Source organism: Fukomys damarensis, unplaced genomic scaffold (genome assembly GCF_012274545.1).
Source record: "Fukomys damarensis isolate Sample0158 unplaced genomic scaffold, DMR_v1.0_HiC HiC_scaffold_3, whole genome shotgun sequence".
Classification (NCBI taxonomy): Eukaryota; Metazoa; Chordata; class Mammalia; order Rodentia; family Bathyergidae; genus Fukomys; species Fukomys damarensis.
This window is the reverse complement of record NW_022900915.1, coordinates 16,466,781-16,492,000: the sequence shown is the minus strand read 5'-3', so window position 1 is coordinate 16,492,000 and position 25,220 is coordinate 16,466,781. Positions and strand designations below refer to the sequence as shown.

The window sequence follows — 25,220 nt, the reverse complement described above, 5'->3', positions numbered from 1 at the left end:
CTGTACACGGGCGAGATCAGCACCACGCGCGCCCTGGACCAGGAGGACGCGCCGCGCCAGCGCCTGTTGGTGCTGGTGAGGGACCACGGGGAGCCCGCGCTGACGGCCACCGCCACTGTGCTGGTGTCCCTGGTGGAGAGCGGGCAGGCGCCTAAGGCCTCATTGCGGGCATTAGCAGGGGACTCAGGACCGGAAGTGACGTTAGTGGACGTAAACGTATACTTAATCATCGCGATTTGCGCGGTGTCCAGCCTGTTGGTGCTCACTCTGCTGCTGTACACGGCGCTGCGTTGCTCAGCGGCGCACACGGAGAGCGCGTGCGGGCCTGGGAAGCCCACGCTGGTTTGCTCGAGCGCGGTGGGGAGCTGGTCATACTCGCAGCAGAGGGGACAGAGGGTGTGCTCTGGGGAGGGCCCGCCCAAGACGGACCTCATGGCGTTCAGCCCCAGCCTTCCTCCTGTTCTGTGTTCTAAAGAGGAATCACACCAGAGTAATGAGCAGGCAGAACACTTGAAAGAGGTAAGTTCCTATTCTAGCATATCATTTTTTTTCCCCCATGAAGTTTATTGGTACATTTTAGGTATATAATACAGTTGCGTTCATCATTGGAAACTTGTACCTTTTTTTTTTTTTTTTTTTTTTTTTTGGTAATGGGGATCAAACTCGGGTCCCTTCCCTTGTGAGGCAGGCGGTGGAACCACTGAACTAAATCCCCGGCCCTGGAAACTTGTACCTTTACATGATGTATCTTGGTTCTTATTTTTTTCCCCATTCCCCTGCTCTCCCTTCAACCTCTCCACCCCTTCTTATTTACAAAGACTTTGTTTCCATTTTTTGCTTTTCCCATGTTTTTTCTTTTCACTTCTTTCCCTCCCTTTAGTCCTCCCACTTCCCCTTTAGACCTTTTCTTCCTGTTTCACATTATCAATTATTCATTGTGATCCTTATTTACATATTCAGTTTCTCACACCAGAGAAACTATTTGGTATTTACACCTGTGTGTCCTATGTATTTCACTTGAGTATGGCCTCAATGTGCATCCATTTAATTATAAATGTCTCTAATTTCTCATTCTTTATGGCTGAGCAGTACTCCATTTTATAAAAAAAAACACCCCACATCTCAAGTCTCCAGTTGATGAGCACTTGTGCTGTTTCCACACTTTAGCTATTATAAAGTGTGCTGTTATGGGTGTGCATGTATCACTGTGGTATGATTCTTTTAATTCTTTTGGAAGGATGCCCAGCAGATGGTCAAATGGGACCACTAACTCTAGTTTTTTGAGGCATCTCCATATTGATTTCCACAGTGGTTGCACCAGTGTGCACTTCCGCCAAGAATGGAGAAGGGTTCCTTTCTCCCCACAACCCCGCCAGCATTTGTTTTTGGTTGATTTCTTGATGGAAGCCATTCTTTCTGGGGTGAAGTGGAATCTGTGTTGTTTTTAATCTCCATCTCTCGAATGACCAGTGATTAACATTTTTTCATTTGTTTATTTGCTGCTTTTGCTTCTTTGTTCATTTCAGATGCATTTTTGAATTGGGTCTTTATATTTGGGGGCTCTGACTTTTTAAAAGTTCTTTATATATTCTAGATAATATTCCTTTTGCTGAGAGGCAGCTGATAAAAATTTCCCCCCACTGTTGGTTGTCTCTTAGCTCTGTTGGTTGTTTCTCTTGCGTTGCAGAAGCTTTTCAATAAGATGAGATCCCAGCTGTTGATTCTTTGTGCTAGTTCCTGTGCTGCTGAGGTTTTGTTCATAGTCTTTTCCAATCTAGAATATTGTTTTAATGAAATCTTTTATCTTTTCTAACAGTTGCTCATTTAGAACATCTTTAATCCCAATTTTATAATTATTTCTCAAGTAAATTTTTGCATCTCTGGTCCCCCTTGTCTCTAATGGCTGGTTATTGACATTTAGATTGGATTTTTTTTGTAGTGAAACGAGTCAGAAACATAATGAAATTTCTGAAAATTAGAACAATTTTTGTTCTAGTCTTGAGTTTTAAGTATTTATTCTATATTAAGCATTTACAAAAACAAAACAAAAACTCAATGTTGTGAAAACATAAAAGCTTAAAACAACATTGTTGTAATAAAGCTAATCATAATTTAAAATTTAAAATTTAAAAATTTTAATTTAAAATCTGTGTTTAAGATATACATGTGTCTATATACATGAATTGTTTCAAAAAGTTTCATTGCTTTTCACATAAATGCCTGCTTTTCATTGTGCATTTTTTCTTTCTTGTAAAAAAGTCTTTTTGGTTGATTCCGTCTTTTATATCCTTTAGCATATTACTGTTCCTTCTCAAGTATCCCATGAGAAACATCATGTGGTTTTCCTTACTTTTTTTGCACTCATACAAATATATCCAGCAAATTGTTTTTTTGACATTTACTACATCATTGAAAGGTCTTCCCAACCCCTATAATGAAATTCATTGAGGTAGGGATGTGGTTATGTGCTGGAGGGTATGTCTAGCATGCAGAGGGCTCCGGGTTCCATCCCCAGCACCCCCAAAATATCTAACATCCTTAATTAAACTCATTTAATAAACACATTCAGTATTCTCTATGTGTCATTCATGTTGCACATACATGTGTCATAAATGTTGTAGGCATTTAGCATTGAGATTCATTCTCCTGTGTAGGGACAGGTTTTCATTTGGTGTCATTTTCTTTTTGCCTGAGAAATTTCATTACTATTTCTTGTAGTGCTTGCATTCTGGCAAATAATTCACTCAGATTTGTCAAAACATATTTATTTCACTCGTTTTTGAGAAAATATTTTTACTGTATGTAGTTGATTGTTTTTTTAAAGGAATCATTCCATTGTTTCCTAATTTGCATAGTTTCTGATGAGATTACTATCATCCTTACATCTTATGTATATGCATCTTTTTCCATCCATTTCTATAGTAGCTGTTAAAAAATTTATCTTTTTATCACTGATTTTTCAATTTGATTGTTATTTGCTCTAGTCTGGTTTTCCTTGTATTAGACTGTTTGGAGTTTGTTAATATTCTTGGATATGTAGATTTATCATGTTAAGCAATTTTGAGAAAATTTATATTTCTTCAAATATTTTTCTTCCTCATCTATTCTTTTGGGCCCCCAACTACATAAATGTTGGACTTCTGATTGAAGCTTTGTTCATTTTTGTCCAGTTTTTCTTTCCCTATGCCTCATTTTGAATAACTTTTATTGGCATATTTTCAATGTTTTCAAGTACACTGCTGTTTCCTTTTGTAGGGTCATATCTATTAATCCTAACCAGTACATAACTTTTGAAATTTCAGATTGTATATTTATTTATTTGTGTAAGACTCCATTTGCACCTTTACAAAATGTACTTTATCTCCACATAATATTCATCTTTTATCTATATTTTTGTGTACACAAGTACGTTTAGATGTTTTATCATTTACCTGGTAATATGAAACATTTTTGTCATTCCATGGTATGCTTCTTTTGATGGATTTTTCTTATTGTATGGATTGCCCTTTCTTCTTTGCCTGACTGGTAATCTTTTATTAGATGCTAAAGAGTTTGGAATTTACATGGGTAAGTGCTGGACTGTGCACATGTGTGTTTTCTTTGAAAGTGGTGGGATACTGGTGCTGGGATCTACAGATAGAGGCTAGGAAAGCTGCAGAACATCCTATAATTACTACTAAGACTTCTACCAGATACAGAACAGCCCCACATGACAAAGAATTACCCAGCTCAAAATGTCCACAGCACTGCTATTATGAAACTCTGCTTTAATGAATATCAAGACGAAGTTTTGACATGAAGTTAAGTCATTTGAGACCAATTCATCCTTTTCAAGGATTGATTTTAAGCCAGTTAGTGAATATTTGGAACAGCTTGGAACAACTTTTAGTGTAGAAATAATTTGGTTCATTCTTAATGCAATATCTCCTGAGGACACTACCTAATAACTCATGTCTTTAGAAGCTTTTCTTCTATGACTAGTGAAATAAAAATATTTTCAGCACCTGTGTGTGTTCTAGGAATGATTCTGCTTATTCACTTTCAGTGCCCCCCCCAGCTTTGTGGAGTTTCTCTCAATACTTTTATGCTGATCTCCAGAGCCTTTTATTCGAATTGTCATTTCCTTCTCCTAAATTCTTCTCTGAAAATTCTACTGTCCTTAAGTCTTTCTGAACTTTGAGTTTTGCCTCTTCACTACAGTAAGGCCATTGGGCTTTGCTTGTTTTTCCCTACTTGTATTACATTCTAGAAATTATTTCCAGAGAGTAAGAGGAGAACAATCTTATGGCTCATCTAATTTGTTTCAGTTCTTTTGAAGATCACAGTCCTTCCTTTCATATTGTCTGAAGAAAATTCTTTTATATATTTTCTTTCAATGTAGAATTTTGATCATTATAATTTAGTATAATGTGTAATAAGCTTAATCATGTTTCTTCCATTTTACTCAGTGTTAACTGGTTATTTTAATTTGTTGTTCCCTCTTTCACTTCTCTGGTTTTGATATTTCAACAAGTGAATATTTATTATCTTCCCTCTTCTAATGTGTGAGTACTAATATAGTTTTTGTTTATAATGTGCATATTCTTTTCTTAGTTATCTCATTTTAATATTTTGATTATAAAGCATAACAGTTACTGAAGTGATTAAACACTTATGTATGATTTAACAAATATTTATAAGTTAAAGTGGTATAACCTCAAGGAATTAGAACATTTTTGTACCTCAGAATCCTCTTTTGATTTCTTCTGTATCATAATCATTGTAGCTTCTCAGAGACTTTCTTGACTATAATGGTAATTATTTGTTTACAGTAGATAGTTTAGTTTTGCCTATTATTGAATTTAATTAACTGTAATTTTAACGTGCATATTTTCTAATATCTTTAAAATTCTACATTGAAAGAAAGGCATTAATATTAAATTTCAAAAGCAATACTCAGCTGTATACTTTTATTTTGAAAAGGTACTTTAATAAACAAAGATTGAAAGATACAGGGTGGGACAAACTAATGTTCACACAAATTCTGACATTAAAACAGCTGGTTTGTAAAATTATCTCAAATTTAGTAGGTTTAAATAATAGATATTTGTTCTTTTGCAATTCTGGAAGCCTGAAAACTAAAATTAAAGTGTTAATAGGATTTTGGTCTTTCTGGAGGCTGTAGGGAAGAATTACCATTGTCATTAAAATTTTATTAATATATTTGTGATACATAATAATTACATTCATCTTGGAGAATTGGTACATATATGTTTCATATCTTGGTCATTTTGACACCTTTTTCCCCCTCAGCATTCCCTCTTTCTCATTCTCCAGATTTCCTGCCCAGCTCTCTGTTCCCTAACACCTTTTATTGTGCTTTTTATTTATATGTTGTGTATCTCATATTAGAGAAGTCATATGATATTTCACCTTCTGCATCTGATTTATTTCTCTTATGGTCACAAGATTCATATCCTTTCCTACAAATGACTAAAATTTATCCTTCTTTATGGATATATATCCATATATACCTGTGATTATAGCAACACAACTCACAACAGCTAAATCGTGAAAGTGATCTGTTGTGTTGCTAGAATCACAGGTATGGACTGTCACCGTTATAGGATGACTTTAACACTTTCAGGAATATTCCTGGAAAAGCTAAAGCTGGGTCAAATGGATTTTTTTTTAGTTTTTTGAGGAATCCCCATACTAACTTCTATAGTGTGTGTACTAGTTTACATTCCCACCAACAATGTATAAATGTTCCTTTTCCCCTATAACCTCACCAGCATTTGTTGGTGTTGTTGAGTCCTTGATAATAGCCATTCTACTGGAGCAAGGGAGAATCTCAATGTTGTTTTGATTTGCATATCTTTACTGGCCAAAGATGCTGAATATTTTATCTTATACTCATTGGCTATTTTTTAAAAAGTTTATTGGTACTTTTTAGGTATACACTACAGTTACATTTATTATTGGGATCTTTTACTTTTACATGATGTATCTTGGTTCTTATTTTTCCCAATACCCCTAGCCTCTCTTAACCCCCACCCTTCTCTATTTACAAAGACTGATTCCAGTTTTTCCTTTACTCATATTTTTCTTTTCCCTTCTTTCTTTTCCCCAGCCCTTCATATTTCCTCTACTCCTTTAGCCCTTTTCTTTCTATTTCACATTATCAATTATACAATTTGAACCTTATTTACAATTTTAGTTTTTCACACCAGAGAAACTATTCAGTATTTACACATGTGTAAGAGTATGGCCTCAATATGCATCCATTTACCTATAAATGACTCTAGTTTCTTATTCTTTATGGCTGAGTAGTATTCTATTTTATAGAAAAACCACATCCTCTATGTCCAGTCTCCAGTTGATGGACAGTTGGGCTGCTTCCAAGTTTTAGCTATTACAAACTGTACCGCCATAAACATGTGTGTGCATGTAACACTGTGGTATGATTCTTTTAATTCTTTTGGAAAGATACCCAGCAGAGGGATAGCTGGGTCAAATGGGACCTCTAATGCTCATTTTCTGAGGTGTCTCCATATTGATTTCCACAGTGTTTGCACCAGTCTGCACTCCCACTAACAATGGAGAAGTGTTCCCTTCTCTCCACAATTCTGCCAGCATTTTTTATTGGTTGATTTCTTGATAGCAGTCATTTTTTCTGGGGTGAAGTGAAATATCAGTGTTGTTTTCATCTGCATCACTCAAATGATCAGTGCTGTTGAACATTTTTTCATATATTTATTTGCTGCTTGTTTGTCCAAGAAGAGTCTGTTCATTTCTGATGCCCATTTTTGAATTGGGTCTTTGTATTTTGGGGGTCTGCTTTGTTGGAGTTCTTTATATATTCTACTTAGTAGACCTTTGTCTGGGGAACAGCTGGTGAAAAAATTTTCCCACATTGTAGGTTATCTTTCAGCTCTGTTGGTGGTTTGTTTTGTATTACAGCAGCTTTTTAATATGATGAGATCCCCATTGTTGATTCCTTATGCTTGTTCCTGTGCTACTAAGGATTTGTTCATAAAGTCTTTTCCTATGCCAATGTCTTCAAGAGTTCTACCTAACTTATCTTTCAGAAAGTGTAGTGTTTCTTTTTAATATTTAGATCTTTAATCCACTTTGATTTTAGTTTAGTGTACATGGAAAGATAAGGGAGTAGTTTTAATCTTTGGCAGGTTGAAATCCAGTTTTTCCAACACAATTTATTGAAGAGGCTATCTTTCCTCCACTGAGAATGGTTGGCTCCTTTGTCAAAGATGAGGTAGCTGAGTACATCTGGAATTGTTTATGTATCTCCCAGTCTATTCCACTGATCTTCCATTCTGTTTCCTTGCCAGTACTATGATGCTTTGATCACCGTGGCTTTTTAGTGGTTTCAAGTTGGGGATTGTGATACCCCATCATGTCTTTGTTGCCTAGAATGGCTTTTGCTCTTCTAGGTGTCTTCTGGTTCCAAATTAAAAAGAGTATGGCCTCAATATGCATCCATTTACCTATAAATGACTCTAGTTTCTTATTCTTTATGGCTGAGTAGTATTCTATTTTATAGAAAAACCACATCCTCTATGTCCAGTCTCCAGTTGATGGACAGTTGGGCTGCTTCCAAGTTTTAGCTATTACAAACTGTACCGCCATAAACATGTGTGTGCATGTAACACTGTGGTATGATTCTTTTAATTCTTTTGGAAAGATACCCAGCAGAGGGATAGCTGGGTCAAATGGGACCTCTAATGCTCATTTTCTGAGGTGTCTCCATATTGATTTCCACAGTGTTTGCACCAGTCTGCACTCCCACTAACAATGGAGAAGTGTTCCCTTCTCTCCACAATTCTGCCAGCATTTTTTATTGGTTGATTTCTTGATAGCAGTCATTTTTTCTGGGGTGAAGTGAAATATCAGTGTTGTTTTCATCTGCATCACTCAAATGATCAGTGCTGTTGAACATTTTTTCATATATTTATTTGCTGCTTGTTTGTCCAAGAAGAGTCTGTTCATTTCTGATGCCCATTTTTGAATTGGGTCTTTGTATTTTGGGGGTCTGCTTTGTTGGAGTTCTTTATATATTCTACTTAGTAGACCTTTGTCTGGGGAACAGCTGGTGAAAAAATTTTCCCACATTGTAGGTTATCTTTCAGCTCTGTTGGTGGTTTGTTTTGTATTACAGCAGCTTTTTAATATGATGAGATCCCCATTGTTGATTCCTTATGCTTGTTCCTGTGCTACTAAGGATTTGTTCATAAAGTCTTTTCCTATGCCAATGTCTTCAAGAGTTCTACCTAACTTATCTTTCAGAAAGTGTAGTGTTTCTTTTTAATATTTAGATCTTTAATCCACTTTGATTTTAGTTTAGTGTACATGGAAAGATAAGGGAGTAGTTTTAATCTTTGGCAGGTTGAAATCCAGTTTTTCCAACACAATTTATTGAAGAGGCTATCTTTCCTCCACTGAGAATGGTTGGCTCCTTTGTCAAAGATGAGGTAGCTGAGTACATCTGGAATTGTTTATGTATCTCCCAGTCTATTCCACTGATCTTCCATTCTGTTTCCTTGCCAGTACTATGATGCTTTGATCACCGTGGCTTTTTAGTGGTTTCAAGTTGGGGATTGTGATACCCCATCATGTCTTTGTTGCCTAGAATGGCTTTTGCTCTTCTAGGTGTCTTCTGGTTCCAAATTAATTTTTTGATTATTTTTTCTCTAGTTCTGTGAATTATACTGTTGGAATTTCAACTGGTATTGCAATGAATCTGTACAGCAGTTTTGGAAGTATGGTAATTTTCAGTGTGTTGGTTCTTCCAACCCAGGAGCAGAGGGTGTCTTTCCATTTTCTTATATCCTCTTCAATCTCTCTTTTCACAGTGCTCAGTTTTTAGTGTAGAGGTCTTTTGCTTCCTTCATTAGATTGATTCCTAGATATTTCATTTTTTTGGATGCTATTGTGAAAGGAATGTTTCCCTAATTTCTCTCTCAGTGAGTCTGTTATTTGTGTACAAGAAGGCTATTGATTTTTTAGTGTTGATCTTATATCCAGCTACTCTGTCAATTAAGTATTAAGTCTAGAAGTCTTTTGGTAGAGTTTTTGGGTCTTCTATGTAGAGTATCATATCATCAGCAAATAATGACAGTTTAACTTCTTCCTTTTCTATCTTTATTGCTTTTATTTCTTTCTCTTGTCTAATTGCTGAGTCTAATATTTCCAAAGCTATATTGAACAGGAGTTGTGATAGTGGACATCCTTGTCTTATTCCTGATTTTAGTGTGAGGTTTTCAGTTTTTGACCATTTAGTATGATGTTGGCTGTTGGTTTTTCATAGATAGCCTTTATCAAGTTGAGATAGAGACCATCTATTCCAATTGTCTTCAGAGTTTTATCATGAATGGGTGTTTAATTTGGTCAAATGCTTTTTCTGCATCTATTGAGATGATCATATAGCTTTTGTCCTTGACTCTGTTAATATAGTGCATTACATTTATTGATTTATGCATGTTGAATCATCCTTGCATCCCTGGAATAAATCTGACTTGGTCAGGGTGTGTGATCTTTCTTTTTTTTTTTTTTTTTGGTACCGGGGATCGAACTCGGGTCCTTTGAACTGCTGAGCTAAATCCCTGGCTGTGATCTTCTTGATGATCCTCTTATTATGTTTGCCAGTATCTTACTGAGGATTTTTGCATCTATGTTCATTAGGGAGATTGGCCTGCAGTTCTCTCTTTCCCTGGTTTTAGAATCAAAGTAACACTTTCTTCCAGGAATGAATTTGGAAGTATTGCTTTCCTTTCAATTTCATTGAAAAATTTAAAGGGTGGTGGCAATAGTTATTCTCAAAATGTTTTGTAGAATTCAGCAGTGAAGTGATTAGGACCTGCGGTTTTCATTGTTGGTAAATTTTTAATTACATTTTCAATTTCACAGATTGTAATTAGGATGTTTATAATTTTTTAATCTTCTTCATTAAACTTTGATAATTCATATGTATCTAGAAATCTGTTATTTCTTCTGTGTTTTCCATTTTATTAGAGTAAGATTCTCAAAGAAGGTATGAGTGATCCTCTGGGTTTCTGCTGGATGTGTTGTGACTTGACCTTTTTCATTCCTAATTGTATGTATTTGAGTTTTTTCTTTCCTTTTTGGATAGGGTTGGCTGTTTATCAAATTTATTTATTCTTAAAAAAACCCAGCTCTTCAATTCACTGATCTTTTGTATTATTCTCTTAGTCTCCATTCAATTGATTTCTGCTCTGATCTCTATAATTTCCTCGTTTGTATGAGCTTTGGATTTGTTGTGCTCTTCTTTTTCTAGGAGCTTAAGATTTAGCATTAGGTTGTTTATTTGAGCTCGCTCTGTTTTCCTAGTGTGGGCATTCTCTGCTATGAATTTCCCTCATAGAACTGCTTTCATTGTGTCCCATAGATTCCTGTATGTTGTATTGGCATTGTCATTTATTTGTAAAAACTGTCTAATTTCTTCTTTAATTTCCTCTTTGACCCATTGGTTGTTCAGGAAAGTTTTGCTCAATTTCCATGTGTTTGTGAAGTTCTTGCAGTTTCTTATGCTATTGATCTCTGGTTTAATTGCACTATGGTCTGAAAATACACATGGGATAACTTCAGTTCATTTGCACTTACTTAAACATGTTCTATGAGCAAGTATGTGGTCTATTTTGGAGAATGACCTGCATGCAGCTAAAAATAATGTATATTCTGTTTTTGTGGGGTGGAACACTCTGTAGATGTCTATTAAGTTCATTTGTTCAAAAGTGTGGTTCAGTTCTCATATTTCATTGTTGATTTTTTGTCTAGATGACCTGTCTGTTTGTGACAGTAGGATACTGAGGTCCCCCACTACAATTGTATTAATGTTTATTTGTTTTTTTAATGTCCCTTAATATTTGTTTTTTGTAGTTGGGGGCATTAATATTTGGTGCATATATATTTATGATTGTCATCTCTTCCTCTTGGACTGTTCCCTTTACAAGGATATAGAGTCCTTCTTTGTCTCTCTTAATTAGTTTTGGTTTGACATTCAGTTTGTCTGTAAATAAGATAGCTACCCCTGCTTTTTTCTGGGTTCCTATCACACGAACTGTTTTCCATCCTTTTACTTTCAGTTTCTTTTTGAACTAGGTGTGTTTCTTGTATACAGCATATTGTTGGATTTTGCTTCTTAATCCATTCTGCCAGTTTATTTCTTTTGATTGGTGAATTGAGGCCATTAACATTGATGGTTATAACTGATCTGACTTGACTTATCATTGTTACATTATTGTCCTGTTGTTGGCCCTTTTTAATTTTTCTCCTCTCCCTTTAACTTCTTGCCTTGCCTAATGGGTTTGCTCTGTTGGGTCTCATGGAGTTGTGACCTTCATTGTCTTTTTCTAGGATATTGTTTAGAATTTTTTGGAGTGCTGGTTTGTTATTCATTGAAATTTCTCAGGTGTTCAATGTCATTGAAGTATCTTATTTCTTTGTCAATTTTGAAAGATAGTTTTGCAGGGACACATCAGTCTAGGTTGGAGGTTGTTTTCTTTTAGGGCTTGAAATACCTCACTCCAGGCTCTCTTTCACTTGAGGGTTTATGTTGAAAAGTCTGCTATGATTGTGATGGGCTTTCCTTTGCAATATATTTCTTTGTTTTTTCTAACTGCATGTAACATTTTGTTCTTCTGTTGGGTTTACAGTATCTTGATTATTACATGTCCAGGTATAATTTTTTTGATCATGGCTAGTTGGAGTCCTATATGCCTCACTTATCTATATGTCAAATTCTTTTGCTCTGTAAGGGGAGTTTTCTGTCATTAATTTTGTGAACTCTTTTTTATGTCATTTGTACTTTCTCCTGTTTTTTCATGGACTTCTATCAGTCTTATATTCTTCTTTGAGTCATCTAGGCGCTTTTGTATTGATTTCTCATGGTCCTTTACTATTTTTAAGAGCTCTCTCTTTTCATGGTCACTGACTGACATTCTGTCTTCTATGTCTGACAGTCTGTCTTCAGATTGGGTCAGTCTATTGTGTATACTTTCAATAGAGTTCTTTATCTCTGGAATATCTATTTGAATCTGTTTCATGGATTCCATTTCTTTCCTATGCTGGGCATTCATGGCTTCTATAATGGTCCTGAATGCATATTTTTTTAATGTTTCTGTTCTAGAGTCTTCAATCATGTCTTTTATTCTGCTCACTATATCTGTAGTTGTCTGGGAAATTATTTCTCTTTTGAACTTTTCTAGAGCCTCATTCATCTATTTTGTTACTTCCTGTGCTAAGAGTTCAGGGTGTCTTGGTGGTTGATTGCCAGACTTTTCCAGGTTTTTTTAGTAGGATTTGCCTTTGGTGATCTGGAAGTCTGTGTTTGTGCCTTGCTGAAATATGTTCTCATTTCTATTTTTGTTGTTAGTACAGTCTTTGGTTTTAATTCCTGGGTAAATGCTTTGATCTTCCAGATATAGCTGGTCTTTACATTTTGATCTCTAATGACTCAAAGACACTCTCATTTTCATAATACCAGGAAGGACAACCATTTAGATCAATCACAACACCTTATCCCAAGTGATACAATCGGCAATGCAGTAGCATCAAGCACAGTTTAGAAAATGACTGTTTGTGGTAGTTATTAATCTATCACCTTTAACTGTGCGAATTAAATAAAAATTGAGGACCAGTCCAAAATATGTTTGTAGTGAATAAACTCTTCAATATAGCTACTTTACCTTTCAGGATGGGGACTTAGAAGGAATTGGGAAGAGAGGGATAGATAGGTAGAAGGACAGGGGAAGGTTAGAAGTGAAGCCAGAGGACACAGGAAGATCAGACAAACTCTAGGAAACTGTTGAAGACAAGCGGTAAAGACAGAATGGAAGAATAAAGACAATAATAGAACAGAAATAGGGAAGCTACAAACTGTACTCACTTTCCTTTGAAACTAATGGCAATTGAGAGAAGGAAAAAGGGAGAAGAAAAGAAAAAGAAAGAAGAAATCTGAATCAGGGCAGGAACAGGAACAAAAAGAGAGATGAAGAACAATGTGGGAGATTGAGAGATTGAATGGGAAAGAGAAAGAAAAGAGAAAAAGAAAAAAGAAAGCAAGGAAGAATTTGAAGAGTGGGAAAATGTTTTAAAATTAAAAATAAGAGGAAAAGAAAAAAATAAAATTTAAAATAAAACATAAAATGAAGGGCCTCCTTCAGGGTATGTCTCTGCTGTCACAAAGGACAGTGTGGGCAGCAGTACGCAGATCTAAGTCAATTAGTCTCATCAAGCCAGCAGGAGACTCCTGAGATTTAGGCTGATTTCTGGCTGCAAGGCCCTGGTTGAGCTCCCTAACCTCTTGCAATGTTGAACTCTTCAAGGATCTAGAGCAGGTTCCAGTTGCCCTTAACTTGAGGATAGTGCAGATTCTGATGGGAGGTGGCGATCCCTTCAGCTTACCAACTACAGTGGTCTGCCTAGCCATTATTGCAGAGATTTTCTTCACTTTTCCAATGGGCTTCAATTTTCATCAAGGAGCCTGAGAGAGGCCCTCTTTCACCCTGTGCCTCTGCAGTGTGGATCCAGGTACCAGCACAACCAGGAGGCCTGAGGTGGGGGTGGGAAGTCCTGGGGTGATGCTGTGTGGGTGTGGGTGTGGGGAACCAACCTAGCTCCATGCAGCTTCAGCACTCCTCACCGGTCTGCACTGCACTGCTTGGAGGCACAGGGCATTGCCTTATTAGCTATTTCTACTTCTTTTTAAAAATTAATTTTATTGGTACATTTTAGGTATACAATATAATGACTTTCATCATTGGAAATTTGCACCTCTGTGTAATCTATCTTTGTTCTTATTTTTTCCCCATTCCCCTGCCCTCCCTTCAACCCTTTGCCCCTCCCTATTAACAAATACCTTGTTTCCATTGTTTTCATATTAATTTCATTCCCTTGTTTCCTTTCCCCTACCCCTCCAACTTACCTTTCCCTTTTGTCTCCTTTCTTCGCATTTCACATTATCTATTATTCATTCTGATCCTTATTTACACTTTCATTTTCTTAATACCAGAGAAACTACTTGGTATTTACACATGTGTGTCCTATTTATTTCACTTAAGAGTATGGCCTCGATGTGCATCCATTTAGCTATAAATGTCTCGTTTCTCATTCTTTATGGCTGAGTAGCACTCCATTTTATAAAAACCCCACATATTCCTTATTCAATCTCCAGTTGATGGGCAATTGGGCTGTTTCCATGTTTTAGCTATTACAAACTGTGCTGCTATGAACATGTGTACACATATATCACTGTGGTATGATTGTTTTAATTCTTTTGGGAAGATACCCCACAGGGGAATAGCTGGGTTAAATGGGACTTCCAATCCTAGTTCTTTGAGGTCTTTCCATACTGGTTTCCACAGTGGTTTCACCAGTCTACACTACCACCAGCAGTGGAGCAGTGTTTCTTTTTCCCCACAGCTGCATCAGCATTTGTTATTGGTTGATTCCTTTATAGCAGCCATTCTTTCTGGGGTGAGGTGGAATCACAGTGTTGTTTTCATTTGCATCTCTTGAATGATCAGTGATGTTGAACATTTTTGATGTTTATTTCCTATTTCTACTTCTTTGAGAAATGTCTGTTCATTTCAGATGCCCATTTTTGGATTGGGTATTTAAATTTGGGGGTCTGATTTTTAAAAATTCTTTAAAAATTCTATATAGTAGATGTTTGTCTAAGGAACAGCTGGCAAAATTATTTTTCCACATTGTGGGGTTTCTCTTCACACTGTTGGTTGTTTTTCTTGCTGTGCAGAATCTTTTTAATAAGAGGTCCCATTTCTTGATTGTTTGTGCTAGTTCATGTACAAGTGAGGTTTGGTTCATAAAATCTTTTTCTATGCCATTATCTTCAAGAGTTCTACCTAACCTCTCTTCCAGCCTGTTTAGTGCTTCTGTTTTAATATTTAGATCTTTAATCCATTTCAATTTTAGTTTAGTGCATGGTGAGACATATAGGTCTACTTTTAATCTTTGGCAAGTTGAAACCCAATTTTTCCAGCACCCATTTATTAAAGAGGCTATCTTTTCTCCAGTGAGGGTGTTTGGCTTCTTTGTTGAAGATGAGGTGGCTGAGTGTGTCTGGAGTTGTTTCTGCATCTTCTAATCTGTTCCACTGGTCCTCAAGTCTGTTTCTTTGTCAGCACCATGCTGTTTTGATTACAGTGGTTTTATAGTGTGGTTTTAAGTTGGGTATTGTGATACCCCCACCTTGTCTTTATTGCCTAGACTTGCTTTGGCTATTATAGATCTCTTCTTTTTCCAAATGATTTTTTTGGATTGTTTTCTCAAGGTCTGTGATGTATGCTGCTGGAATTTCAATTGGGATTGCACTGAATCTATATAGCAGTTTTTCACTATGTTGGTTCTTCCTACCTAGGAAAAGGGATGCCTTTCCATTTTCTGATATCATCTTGAGTAGAGGTCTTTTTTTTTTTTTAGGTTGATTCCTAGGTATTTTTTTTTTTTTTTTTTTTTTGGTACTGGGGATTGAACTCAGGTCCTTGCGCTTGCAAGGCAGGCCACTGAACTGCTGAGCTAAATCCCTGGCTGGTATTTCAATTTTTTGAATGCTATTGTGAAGGGAATTGTTTGCCCCATTTCTTTCTTAGTGAGTTTGTTGTTTGTGTACAGAAACGCTGTTGATTTTTGGGTGTTGACCTTGTGTCCAGCTACTTTACTGAATTTGGTTTTAAGTCTAGAAGACTTTTGGTGGAGTTCTTGGTCTCTTCCATATAAAGTATCATGTCATCTGTAAATACTGACAATTTAACTTCTTCATTTCCTATCTTTATTCCTTTTATTTTTTTCTTGTCTGATTGCTGTGGCTAATGTTTCTAGAACTATATTGAAAAGGAGTGGTGATAGTGGATATTCTTGTCTTGTTCCTGATTTTAGTATGAAGGATTTCAGTTTTTGAACATTTAGTATGATATTGGCTGTAGGTTTTTCGTAAACAGCTTTTATCAGATGGAGGTAAGTGCATGTTGGATTTTGTCAAATGATTTCTCTGCATCTATTGAGATGATCGTATGGTTTTTGTTTTTGGCTCTATCAATATTATGTATTCCATTTATTGATTTGCATATGTTGAAACATCACTGCATCCCTGGGATGAATCCCACTCGGTGAAGGTATATGATCTTGATGATCTTCTGCATTCTGCTTGCCAGTATCTTATTAAGGATTTTTTCATCTATGTTCATTAGTGAGATTGGACTACAGTTCTCTTTTTTGGTTGGGTCTTTCTCTGCTCTGCTTCCAAGAATGAATTTGGGAGTATTCCCTTTAAATTTCATTGACGTGTTTAAACAGTTGTGGCAGTAGTTTCTCTCTAAATGTCTTGTAGAATTCAACAGTGAAGCCATCAGGACCCGGACTTTTCTTTGTTGGTAAGTTTTTAATTATGTTTTCAATTTCATTGGTTGATATTGTGTCTTTTAGAATTTTTAGGTCATCTTCGTTCAACTTTGGTAATTCATATGTATCTAGGAATCTGTCCATTTCTTCTGTATTTTCCATCTTATTGATTTATAGGTTCTCGAAGTAGGTATTGGTGATCCTCTGGATTTCTGCTGGGTCTGTCATAATTTCCCCCTTTTCATTCCTAATTGCATGGATTTGGGCCTTTTCTTTCCTTTTGTTTGATAAGTTGGGCTAAGGATTTGTCAATTTTGTTTATTCTTTCGAAGAACCAACTCTTACCTTCACTGATTTTTTTTGTATTGTTCTCTTTTTTGGTTTTTTGAGACAGGGTCTCACTATTTAGTTGAGACTGACCTGGAACTCACTATGTAGCCCAGGCTGGTCTTGAACTCACAGTGATACTCCTGCCTCAGCCTCCCAAGTGCTGGGATTACAGGCATGTGCCACCACACCGAGCCCTGTATTGTTCTTTTAGTCTCCATTGAATTAATTTCTGCCCTCATCTTTATAATTTCCTCCCTGTATAATCTTTGTCTTGCTCTTCTTTTTCTAGAATCTCGAGGTTTAGCATTAGGTTGTGTAATTGAGCTCACTCTGTTTTCTTAATATGAATATTCACTACTATGAATTTCCCTCATATGACTGCTTTCCTTGTGTCCCATAGATTCTGATATGTTGTACTTTCATTGTGATTTAATTGAAGGAACTGTCTGATTTCTTCTTTAATTTCCTCTGTGACCTACTGGTTATTCTGAAGTGTGTTGTTCAATTTCAATGTGTTTATGAAAATCATGCAGTTTCTTTTGCTACTGATCTTCAATTTCATTGCACTATGGTCTGATAGTATACAGGGGATAACTTCAATTCCTTTGCACTTATGTAAACATGTTCTATGAATAAGTATGTAGTCTGTTTCAGGGAAAGATCCATGTGCAGCTGAAATGAACGTGTATTCTGATTTTGTGGGGTGGAGCACCCTATAAACATCTCTTAATTTCATTTGTTCAAGAGTTTGACTGAATTCTGGTATTTCATTTATTTTTTGTCTCGTTGATCTGTTTGTAACAGTGGTGTATTGAGGTCCCCCACTACTATTGTATTAGTGCTTATGTTATTTTTCATGTTCATTAGTATTTGTTTTATATAGTTGGGTGCACTAATGTTTGGTGCATATGTATTTATCATTGTTATCTCTTCCTTTTGGATTGTTCCCTTTACAGTGATATAGTGTTCTTCTTTGTCTCTCTTAATCAGTGTTTTAAAATCCACTTGATCTGCAAAGAGGATAGCCACTCCTGCTTTTTTTGGTGGGGGTGGGGGAGGTTCCTGTCTGCTGGAGTATTGTTTTCTACCCTTTAACTTTCAGTCTATGAGTTTCTTTTTAAATCAAGTGTGGTTTTTGTATGCAGCATATTGTTGGATCTTGCTTCTTGACCCATTCTGCTAGTCTGCTTATTTTGATTGGTGAATTGAGACCATTAACATTGATGGTTATAACTGATAAATACTGACTTATCCTTGTCATGACTTTTTCTTTTTGTTGGATTCTCCCCCTTTGCATTTAATTTCTTGTCCCACCTGATGGGTTCATTCTGCTGGGCTTCCTGGAGTTGTGATCATCATTGTCTTTTCCTAGGATATTGTTTTAAAAATTTTTGGAGTGCTGGTTTGGTATTTATGAAGTTCCTAAGGTGCTCTTTGTCATGCAAGTATTTTACTTCTGCATCAATTTTGAATTATATTTTTACAGGGTACATCAATCTGGTTTGCAGGTTGTTTTCATTTAGGGCTTGAAATACATCACTCTAAGCTCTTCTTGCCTTGAGTTCTTGTATTCAGAAGTCTGCTGTGATTCTGATGGGCTTTCCTTTGTATGTCCTTTGTTTCTGTTCTTTAACTACTTGTAGAATTTTGTTCTTCTGTTGGGTTTCTAGAACCTTAACTATTATATGCCTATATGTAATTTTTTTGGTCATGGCTAGTTGGAGTCCTATATGCCTCACTTATCTGTATGTCAATTCTTTTTCCCTACTAGGGAAGTTTTCTGCCATTACTTCTGTGAGCAGTTTTTTTTAATGTCATCTGCACTCTCTACTGTTTCTTCATTTACTCCAATCAGTTTTATATTATTCTTCTTTGCATCGTCTATCTGCTCTGGATTGCTCTCTCATTGTCTCTTACTATTTTTAAGAAGTTTTTCTTTTCCTGGTCACTAATTGCAATCCTATCTTCTACATCTGAAATTCTGTCCTTATATTGGTTTATTCTGCTGTGCAAACTTTCAATGGAGTTTTTAAATCTCCAGGAAATCTGTTTGTATCTGTTTTATGTATTTCATTTGTTTCCTATGTTGGGATTCTATCATGTTCCTCAGCTCCTCTACTCGTTTTTAAAAATCTGTCTTCTGAAGAGTTTTTAATCATGTCTTGCACTATGGGCACAATCTCCATTGTTGCCTGAGAAATTATTTCTGATTTCATTTTTTCCAGATCCTCTTTTGTTGCCAGTTCAGGGAGTCCAGGTGGTTGAGTATCAGATTGTTCCATCTTGTTGCCCTTTGGGGTTGCCTTAGGTGGTCTGGAAGTCTGATTTTTGAGACTTGTTTATGTCTTCTTATTTCAACAGATGCAGCCTGCTGTGCCTTTGTTGAGGTCACTTTTTGCTCATCCAGTGGTCTTCAATTCTCAGCAAGCCACAGAGGAGCCTTTTCTCTGCTGCTCACCAGTATACCAATTCCTAGGTTCAGAATGGTGGCCTTCTGGATTCCTGAGTTGATCTGTTGTCTAGGCAGGCTTCTGGCTGGGCACTGTGCTGCATTTGATTGTATCTAGGAATGCCTCTGGCTAGGGCCTGCCCCCCTACCTAGCTGTTGTCTGGGAGTACCTTTGGCTGGGGACTGTGCACCCCAGTCTCTGGTGTCTGAGCAGGCTTCTGGGTAGCTTCTGTGTGCCCTAACTGATGATATTGGGGTGGGCACCTGTTCAACTCTTTTCTGGACAGGTCTTTGGCTTGGGCCTGTGTATCCAAGTGGCTTGGGCTGGGGTGGAACCCTGGCTGGATCTTCCTGCAGGTGCACTGCTCTGGTCCCTACTGCTGTTTGCCCAATCGGCATGCACTTACTGACAGTATCAGGCTTCTTGCTAGCTTCTGTGTGAACTTAATGATGATAGTGGGGTGGGTCTCAGGATGTTGCTCGTATGCCTGTGCAGCTCTTTTCTGGGCAGGCCTTTGGCTTGGGCCTCTATGCCCAAGCAGCTGGGGTTGGGGGGTGTTGCTGGCTGGATCTGTGAACTTCTTCTGAGAAGTGTCTTTTCATTTTGATTGCCCATTTTTATTGGGTATTTCATTTTGGGGGGGCTTTAATTTTTTGAATCCTTTATGTTTGTATTCTAGATATTAGTCCTCTGAAGTGTAGCTAGCAATTTTTTCCCATTCTGTAGGTTGTCTCTTGACTCTGTTGTTTTCTTTACAGTCTGGAAGCTCTTTATGTAACATAATCTCATTTGTTGATTCTTCCTGTTGTATATTGTGCAATTGTGGTTCCATTCAGGACATTCTTGCCTATGCCTATGTCTTCAAGAGTTTTACCATTTCTTTTCTTCCAGCAGATTCAGTTTTTTTGTTTTTATATTTAGGTAATTGGTTCATTTTGATTGGACTTTAGTAAGTCTAAGAGATATGGATCTAAATTTCTTGTTCTGTATGAAGATACCAAGTTATCCCAGCACAATCTGTTAAAGAGACTTTTCTCCAGCATAGGTTATTTATCCTTTTTTCAAACATCAGGGGGATTAAGGTGCTTAGGGCTGTTTGTGTATTTTATTCCATTGGTCAACGTGTGTGTTCTTGTGCCATTATCATGTTGTTTTCCTTATTGTACCTTTGTTTCTGGATCCTCTAGTCTGTTTCATTGATCCTCAGGTCTGTTCTTTTGCAAGTACCATGCTGTTTTTATCACAGTAGCTCTGAGGTGTAATTTCAGGTTAGGAATTGTGATACCCCCTGCTTTCCTTTGTAACCCAGAAATGCATTTGCTATTGTAGTTTTCTTCTGAATTTTAGGATTATTTTTCTAATTCTATGAGATATTCTGTTGGGATTGCATTGGATACATATAAAAATTTTGGAAGTATGGCCATTTTCCACTCTATTGGCTTTTCCTATCCAAGAATAAGGGATATCTTTCCATTTTCTGATATCTTCTTCAAACTCCTTTTTCAGAGTACTGTAGTTTTCAACGTAAAGGTGTTTCACTTCATTTGTTAGATTGATTCTTAGGGATTTAACTTTTTGTAATGCTATTGTGAAAGAGGTTGTTTCTCTAATTTCTCTTTCTGTTATTTGTGTACTGGAATTTTTATTTCTTCCTCTTGGATTATTCCCTTTACTAGGATGTAATGACCTCTTTTTCTCTCTTAATCAGTCTTGGCTTGAAATCCTCTTTGAAAATAGAATAGCTACCCCTGCTTTTCTCTGGTTTCCTGTCACATGGAATAATATTGTTTTCTATCCCTTGAATTTTCAGTCTGCAAATTTGTATTTCAATTAAATGTGTTTCTTTTATGCAGTATATTGTTGGATCTTGCTTCTTGATCCATTTTGCCAGTCTTGTTTTTTTTTTTTTGATTGGTGAATTGAGACCATTAACATTGATGGGTATAAGTGATGTGTATTGTCTTATCTGTGTCATGTTATTTTTCTTTTTCTAATTGAGTTTATTGGTACATTTTAGGTATACAGTACAGTTACATTCATTATTGGGATCTTGTACCTTTACATGACAGGTCTTGGTTCTCATTTTTCCCCTTGTCCCTGCCCTCCCTTCACCCCCTCCTCCCCTCCCCATGGGCATTCATGGCTTGCATCAAATTACTGAGCTCCATTTTTCTTGATTAAAAAAAACTCATTCATCTGCTTTATTACTTTGGCTGTTACTACTTCAGAGAGTCCAGGTGGGTGGCTTTTTGATTGTTCCACTTCATTGCCCCCTTGGGTTTGCCTTTCATGAGCTTAAATTCTGTGGGGATTTCATCTTGTTTAAGTTCTTTCTCATTTTCTATTTTTTAAAAAAGTTCAATTCCTGAGTTAATGTTTATAACTCGCTTATAGCAAGTTGCTTTATTGCCAGTATTTAGAACCCTTAGGAAATGACTATTTATCAAAAACATCTTCCAGGTGTAGCTAGCTGGTGGGCTTTGAGTCTATTGCATGTTTCTACCTTCTTTAAATGTTATGGAAAATACATAGCCATCACTTTTGAACCGTTTTAAGGAATTGTAATCTGTTGAAAATGATTTTATTTTCAGGCTTGAGAAACCTTACCTCAAACTTTCCTGGCCTTTCAGGTTTGTGTTAAGAAATCTGATAGGCTTCCCATTATAAATTGATTTTTTTCTAATAACTTTTAGTATTTTCTCTTTGTGCTGAATTTGTGGGATTCCAAGTATGTTGCATCATGGAGAAATTCTTTTCTGATCATGTCTATTTGGCATTTTATATATCTCATTTACCTGAAAGTTGATTTTTTTCACTAGACTTGGAAAACTTTTCTGCTACAGTATGATCTTGGTGAATACATTTTGATCCCTTTTGTAATTTTTCTAATCTTTTCAAAAACTCCTATAATCCTTAAGTTGTTTTTGAGTCATGTAATACTTGTTGGATTCAGTTTCTATGGTGTCATCGTTGTTGTTGTCATCTCCTCATCCTTTTAAGACTGGGTCTCACTATGTAGTTTAGACTGCCCTGGAACTCACTATGTAGCCCAGGCTGGTCCTGAACTTGTTGCAATCCTCCTGCCTCAGCCTCCCAAGTGTAGGAATTACAGGTGTGCACCACCATGCCTGGCTTCCATGGTGTCTTCTTATTTTTAGATATTTTTGAATATATGGTCTACTACCTCAACTTTGTCTTCTATTTTTGAAATTTTCTTGTCATATTGGTCATTTCTGCTTCCCATCCTTTTAGACAAGATCAGGAATGTTCAGGGCGATATGGCTGTAGACTTCTTCCCATTTTTTCAATAGAATTTTTGTATACTGGATTTCTGCATGACTTCTTTTCGTGATCTTGAATGTGTTACTAAAATGGTAATTTATGTCTTTTATCATCTTTTCAAATTCAGTGACCTTTTGTTTGTGTCTTCTTTAAGCTTGTTGACCATTTTACAAATCAAGTCCCTTCTCTATTTATATATTCTTTGATCTCACTGAACATTTCATGGATTTGTATATTTGTTTCTTCTTTGATCTCTTCAAACATTTTAAACATTTGGATTTTTATTTCTTCCACATCAGTGCTGTGAGATTAGTTTTTGGGAAGTTAAGAGTTCTTTGATATATCTTGTTGCTTTGTTTTCTCATGTTTTTGTTGGTTTTGCTGAGGTTTGAAGATCAGTTAGGGTAGAAATCTGTGGAAATCTGTTTAGTTAGTGAATGTTTCCATGTGATGTAATCTTGCTTTTTATTATGTTTTGTATTTATATCCCTCTTCAACGTACTAGGAACATAATAGGATTTGTCCCAGTCATGTGTTGCAAATAGAAAATTACTACCAGTTTTATTAACACTTACAGATATATATCAACCATATATCAATCATACAAGTTAACACTTGTTTCAAAATTTTCATCTGTTTTTCAATTATCCAGGAAGATTTTGATATAGCACTGAAGGTATGTAAGCTGTTTAGAGAATGATGGAAGGAAAGGGAGAAAAAAGAAAGAGAATAGTTCAGAAATAAGAAAAGGAAAAATGATGTAACAGCAGATGAAAGAAAGAAAAGGGATAGGACTTTTTATATCTTGAGTGGAGGCTTGGTGGAGACAAAGTTTGAAATGATATTTGTGGGAATTGGAAAAGGAACGAAGAGGGAGGGTAATATCAATAGAGACTGAGGGAAGCCATGAGAAGGCAAAAGTCAATTTATATGTGGATAGAAAGTTTAAATTATTTATATGCACTTTTTGGTGGTTAATGTGTTTGTGGAAGACACCACTTAAAATAAAGTATTATTATTCTCCTTTTGCCATAAATAAACACATTTATATACTAGGTGAAAGGAGAAAATGTAATAGGATAGAAAAAATCCGCAATGATGTGCATACAAAACCACAAAAGTAATGAGTTCTCTCAGTCCTATTTATACCACAGTCATTTGACTGGTGTGGTTTTCCCTCATGCTTACAAATGGAGAAATTTTGATTTGTAGGGGTGTGTGTGTGTTGTCCAGAATGACTTCTGAGTCTGCCTCTTTCCTTATGTAGGCAGTGCTTTGCTTGGTTTCAGTTTTGCTCCTGTGGACATGGCCAGCCAGAGGCTTTTGCCTTCTATCTTATGATCTGATACTTTCAACTCCATTGCAGGTGGAAGATATATTCCACTAATTTTTTAAGGTATCTTCTTAATCTGTGCCTCCTTCACTTTTCAATAATCTTTGTGATTGCTTACATCTGTTCTTTCTATATCACCCTGGTTGAACATGCCACATTACTCCCTCTAGCTACATTACTCCACTTTGGTCCTCTATCTGTGTCAAACTTTGTCCACACTCCACAAATCATCAGTATCCAGTCAATGAACTTAGTTGATGCCTAGGACTTGTGGTACTCACCTACTTTGCGGCTGCAAGAAAGGGCAGAAAAAAGATTATTGCAATAGCTATAAAAACCTAAATGTGAAAGTTGATGGTAGAGGACCCATTTTTAGGGTAGAGCCAGTAGGCAATATCATTGAGAGGATCTAAAGTATTGTTCCAGGCTTTCATTTGAAGTTTATTAAGTTGGGCTTGAAATTGGCCTTAGAGATTAGTAATATCTCTGTCCTTATTTGTATGAAAGGTACTGTGGAGAAGGTGTTAGATCTCCTTCAAAGATTCACAGTGAATGACAGGAATAGGAGTAACACACATTGGGTGATACCCAGTGTCACAAGTAAGCCTACAACATGTATAAAGGGCCTATTGCTGTTCATAGAGCCAGCTGACAGCTGCCTCAAGGATGTCAGGTCTTTTTAGAATTTCTTTATCAATATTAGTTTGAGTCAGTAATTCTGAGGTAACATTTTGGAAATAGGCATTCATAATCTGAGCAGTTTGATAAAGTGATTTGAAGTGATCACTGCAGCAGTTAAGATAGTAGCTGCATTAAAAGTTGCAATCACTGTGACTTGGAAATGCCTTTGTATATGTTCAGGCACCAAGGTGATTTGTTCAAGGGCCAAATTTCCTACCTATTTTCTTATGAGATTGGTTGGGATCCAAGCTTCTGTTCATTGTTTGAGTACCATAATATATGAATAATATTTAATTGAGAGATATTAGAAATTATTTGTATACCATTGGGGCTGGAAAGGAATATAATTGGTATTGGTGAATATTCATAATGGAAATTCTTCTGCCAGGAAATAACATGTGTTGGGTAACAGGTGCCAATCACTTAAACGACCAGAGTGGTCACAGTCCCTCCTACAGTTCCTGAAGGGGCTGGGAGGTGGCAGTTAAGCTATGTCTGTATATGAGAAGTTGTTAGAGAAAAGTTGTGGTTTTGGATGTACCCATATATCTATGTCAAAGATAGGTGATGTAAGAAAATGAGCCCAATAAAGCATGCCAGTTATCTGTCATATATATGCCAGAAAACTCAGAAAGGTAAGGAGCCTTTTTAACCTTGCATGATCATTACAAGAAACAGATTTTTCAGAAGTGAAGGGAATTCTCATGCTTTGCAGCATCTCACTTGTTGCCACATAGTAGGGATGCACAGCTTTTGCATGAACCCAA

The 25,220-nt window shown here is 36.5% G+C and overlaps 1 protein-coding gene across 1 annotated transcript in view; it reads left to right on the top strand.

Annotated features, from left to right (window-relative positions):
- Positions 1-25,220, top strand: part of LOC109117722 (protocadherin alpha-13) — a 78,349-nt gene that overhangs the window by 2,030 nt on the left and 51,099 nt on the right. Inside the window, 2 exon segments of the mRNA XM_033765574.1 lie at positions 2-396; positions 398-519. Of these exon segments, the coding sequence (XP_033621465.1) occupies positions 2-396; positions 398-514 (512 nt within the window). The 3' untranslated portion in view covers positions 515-519.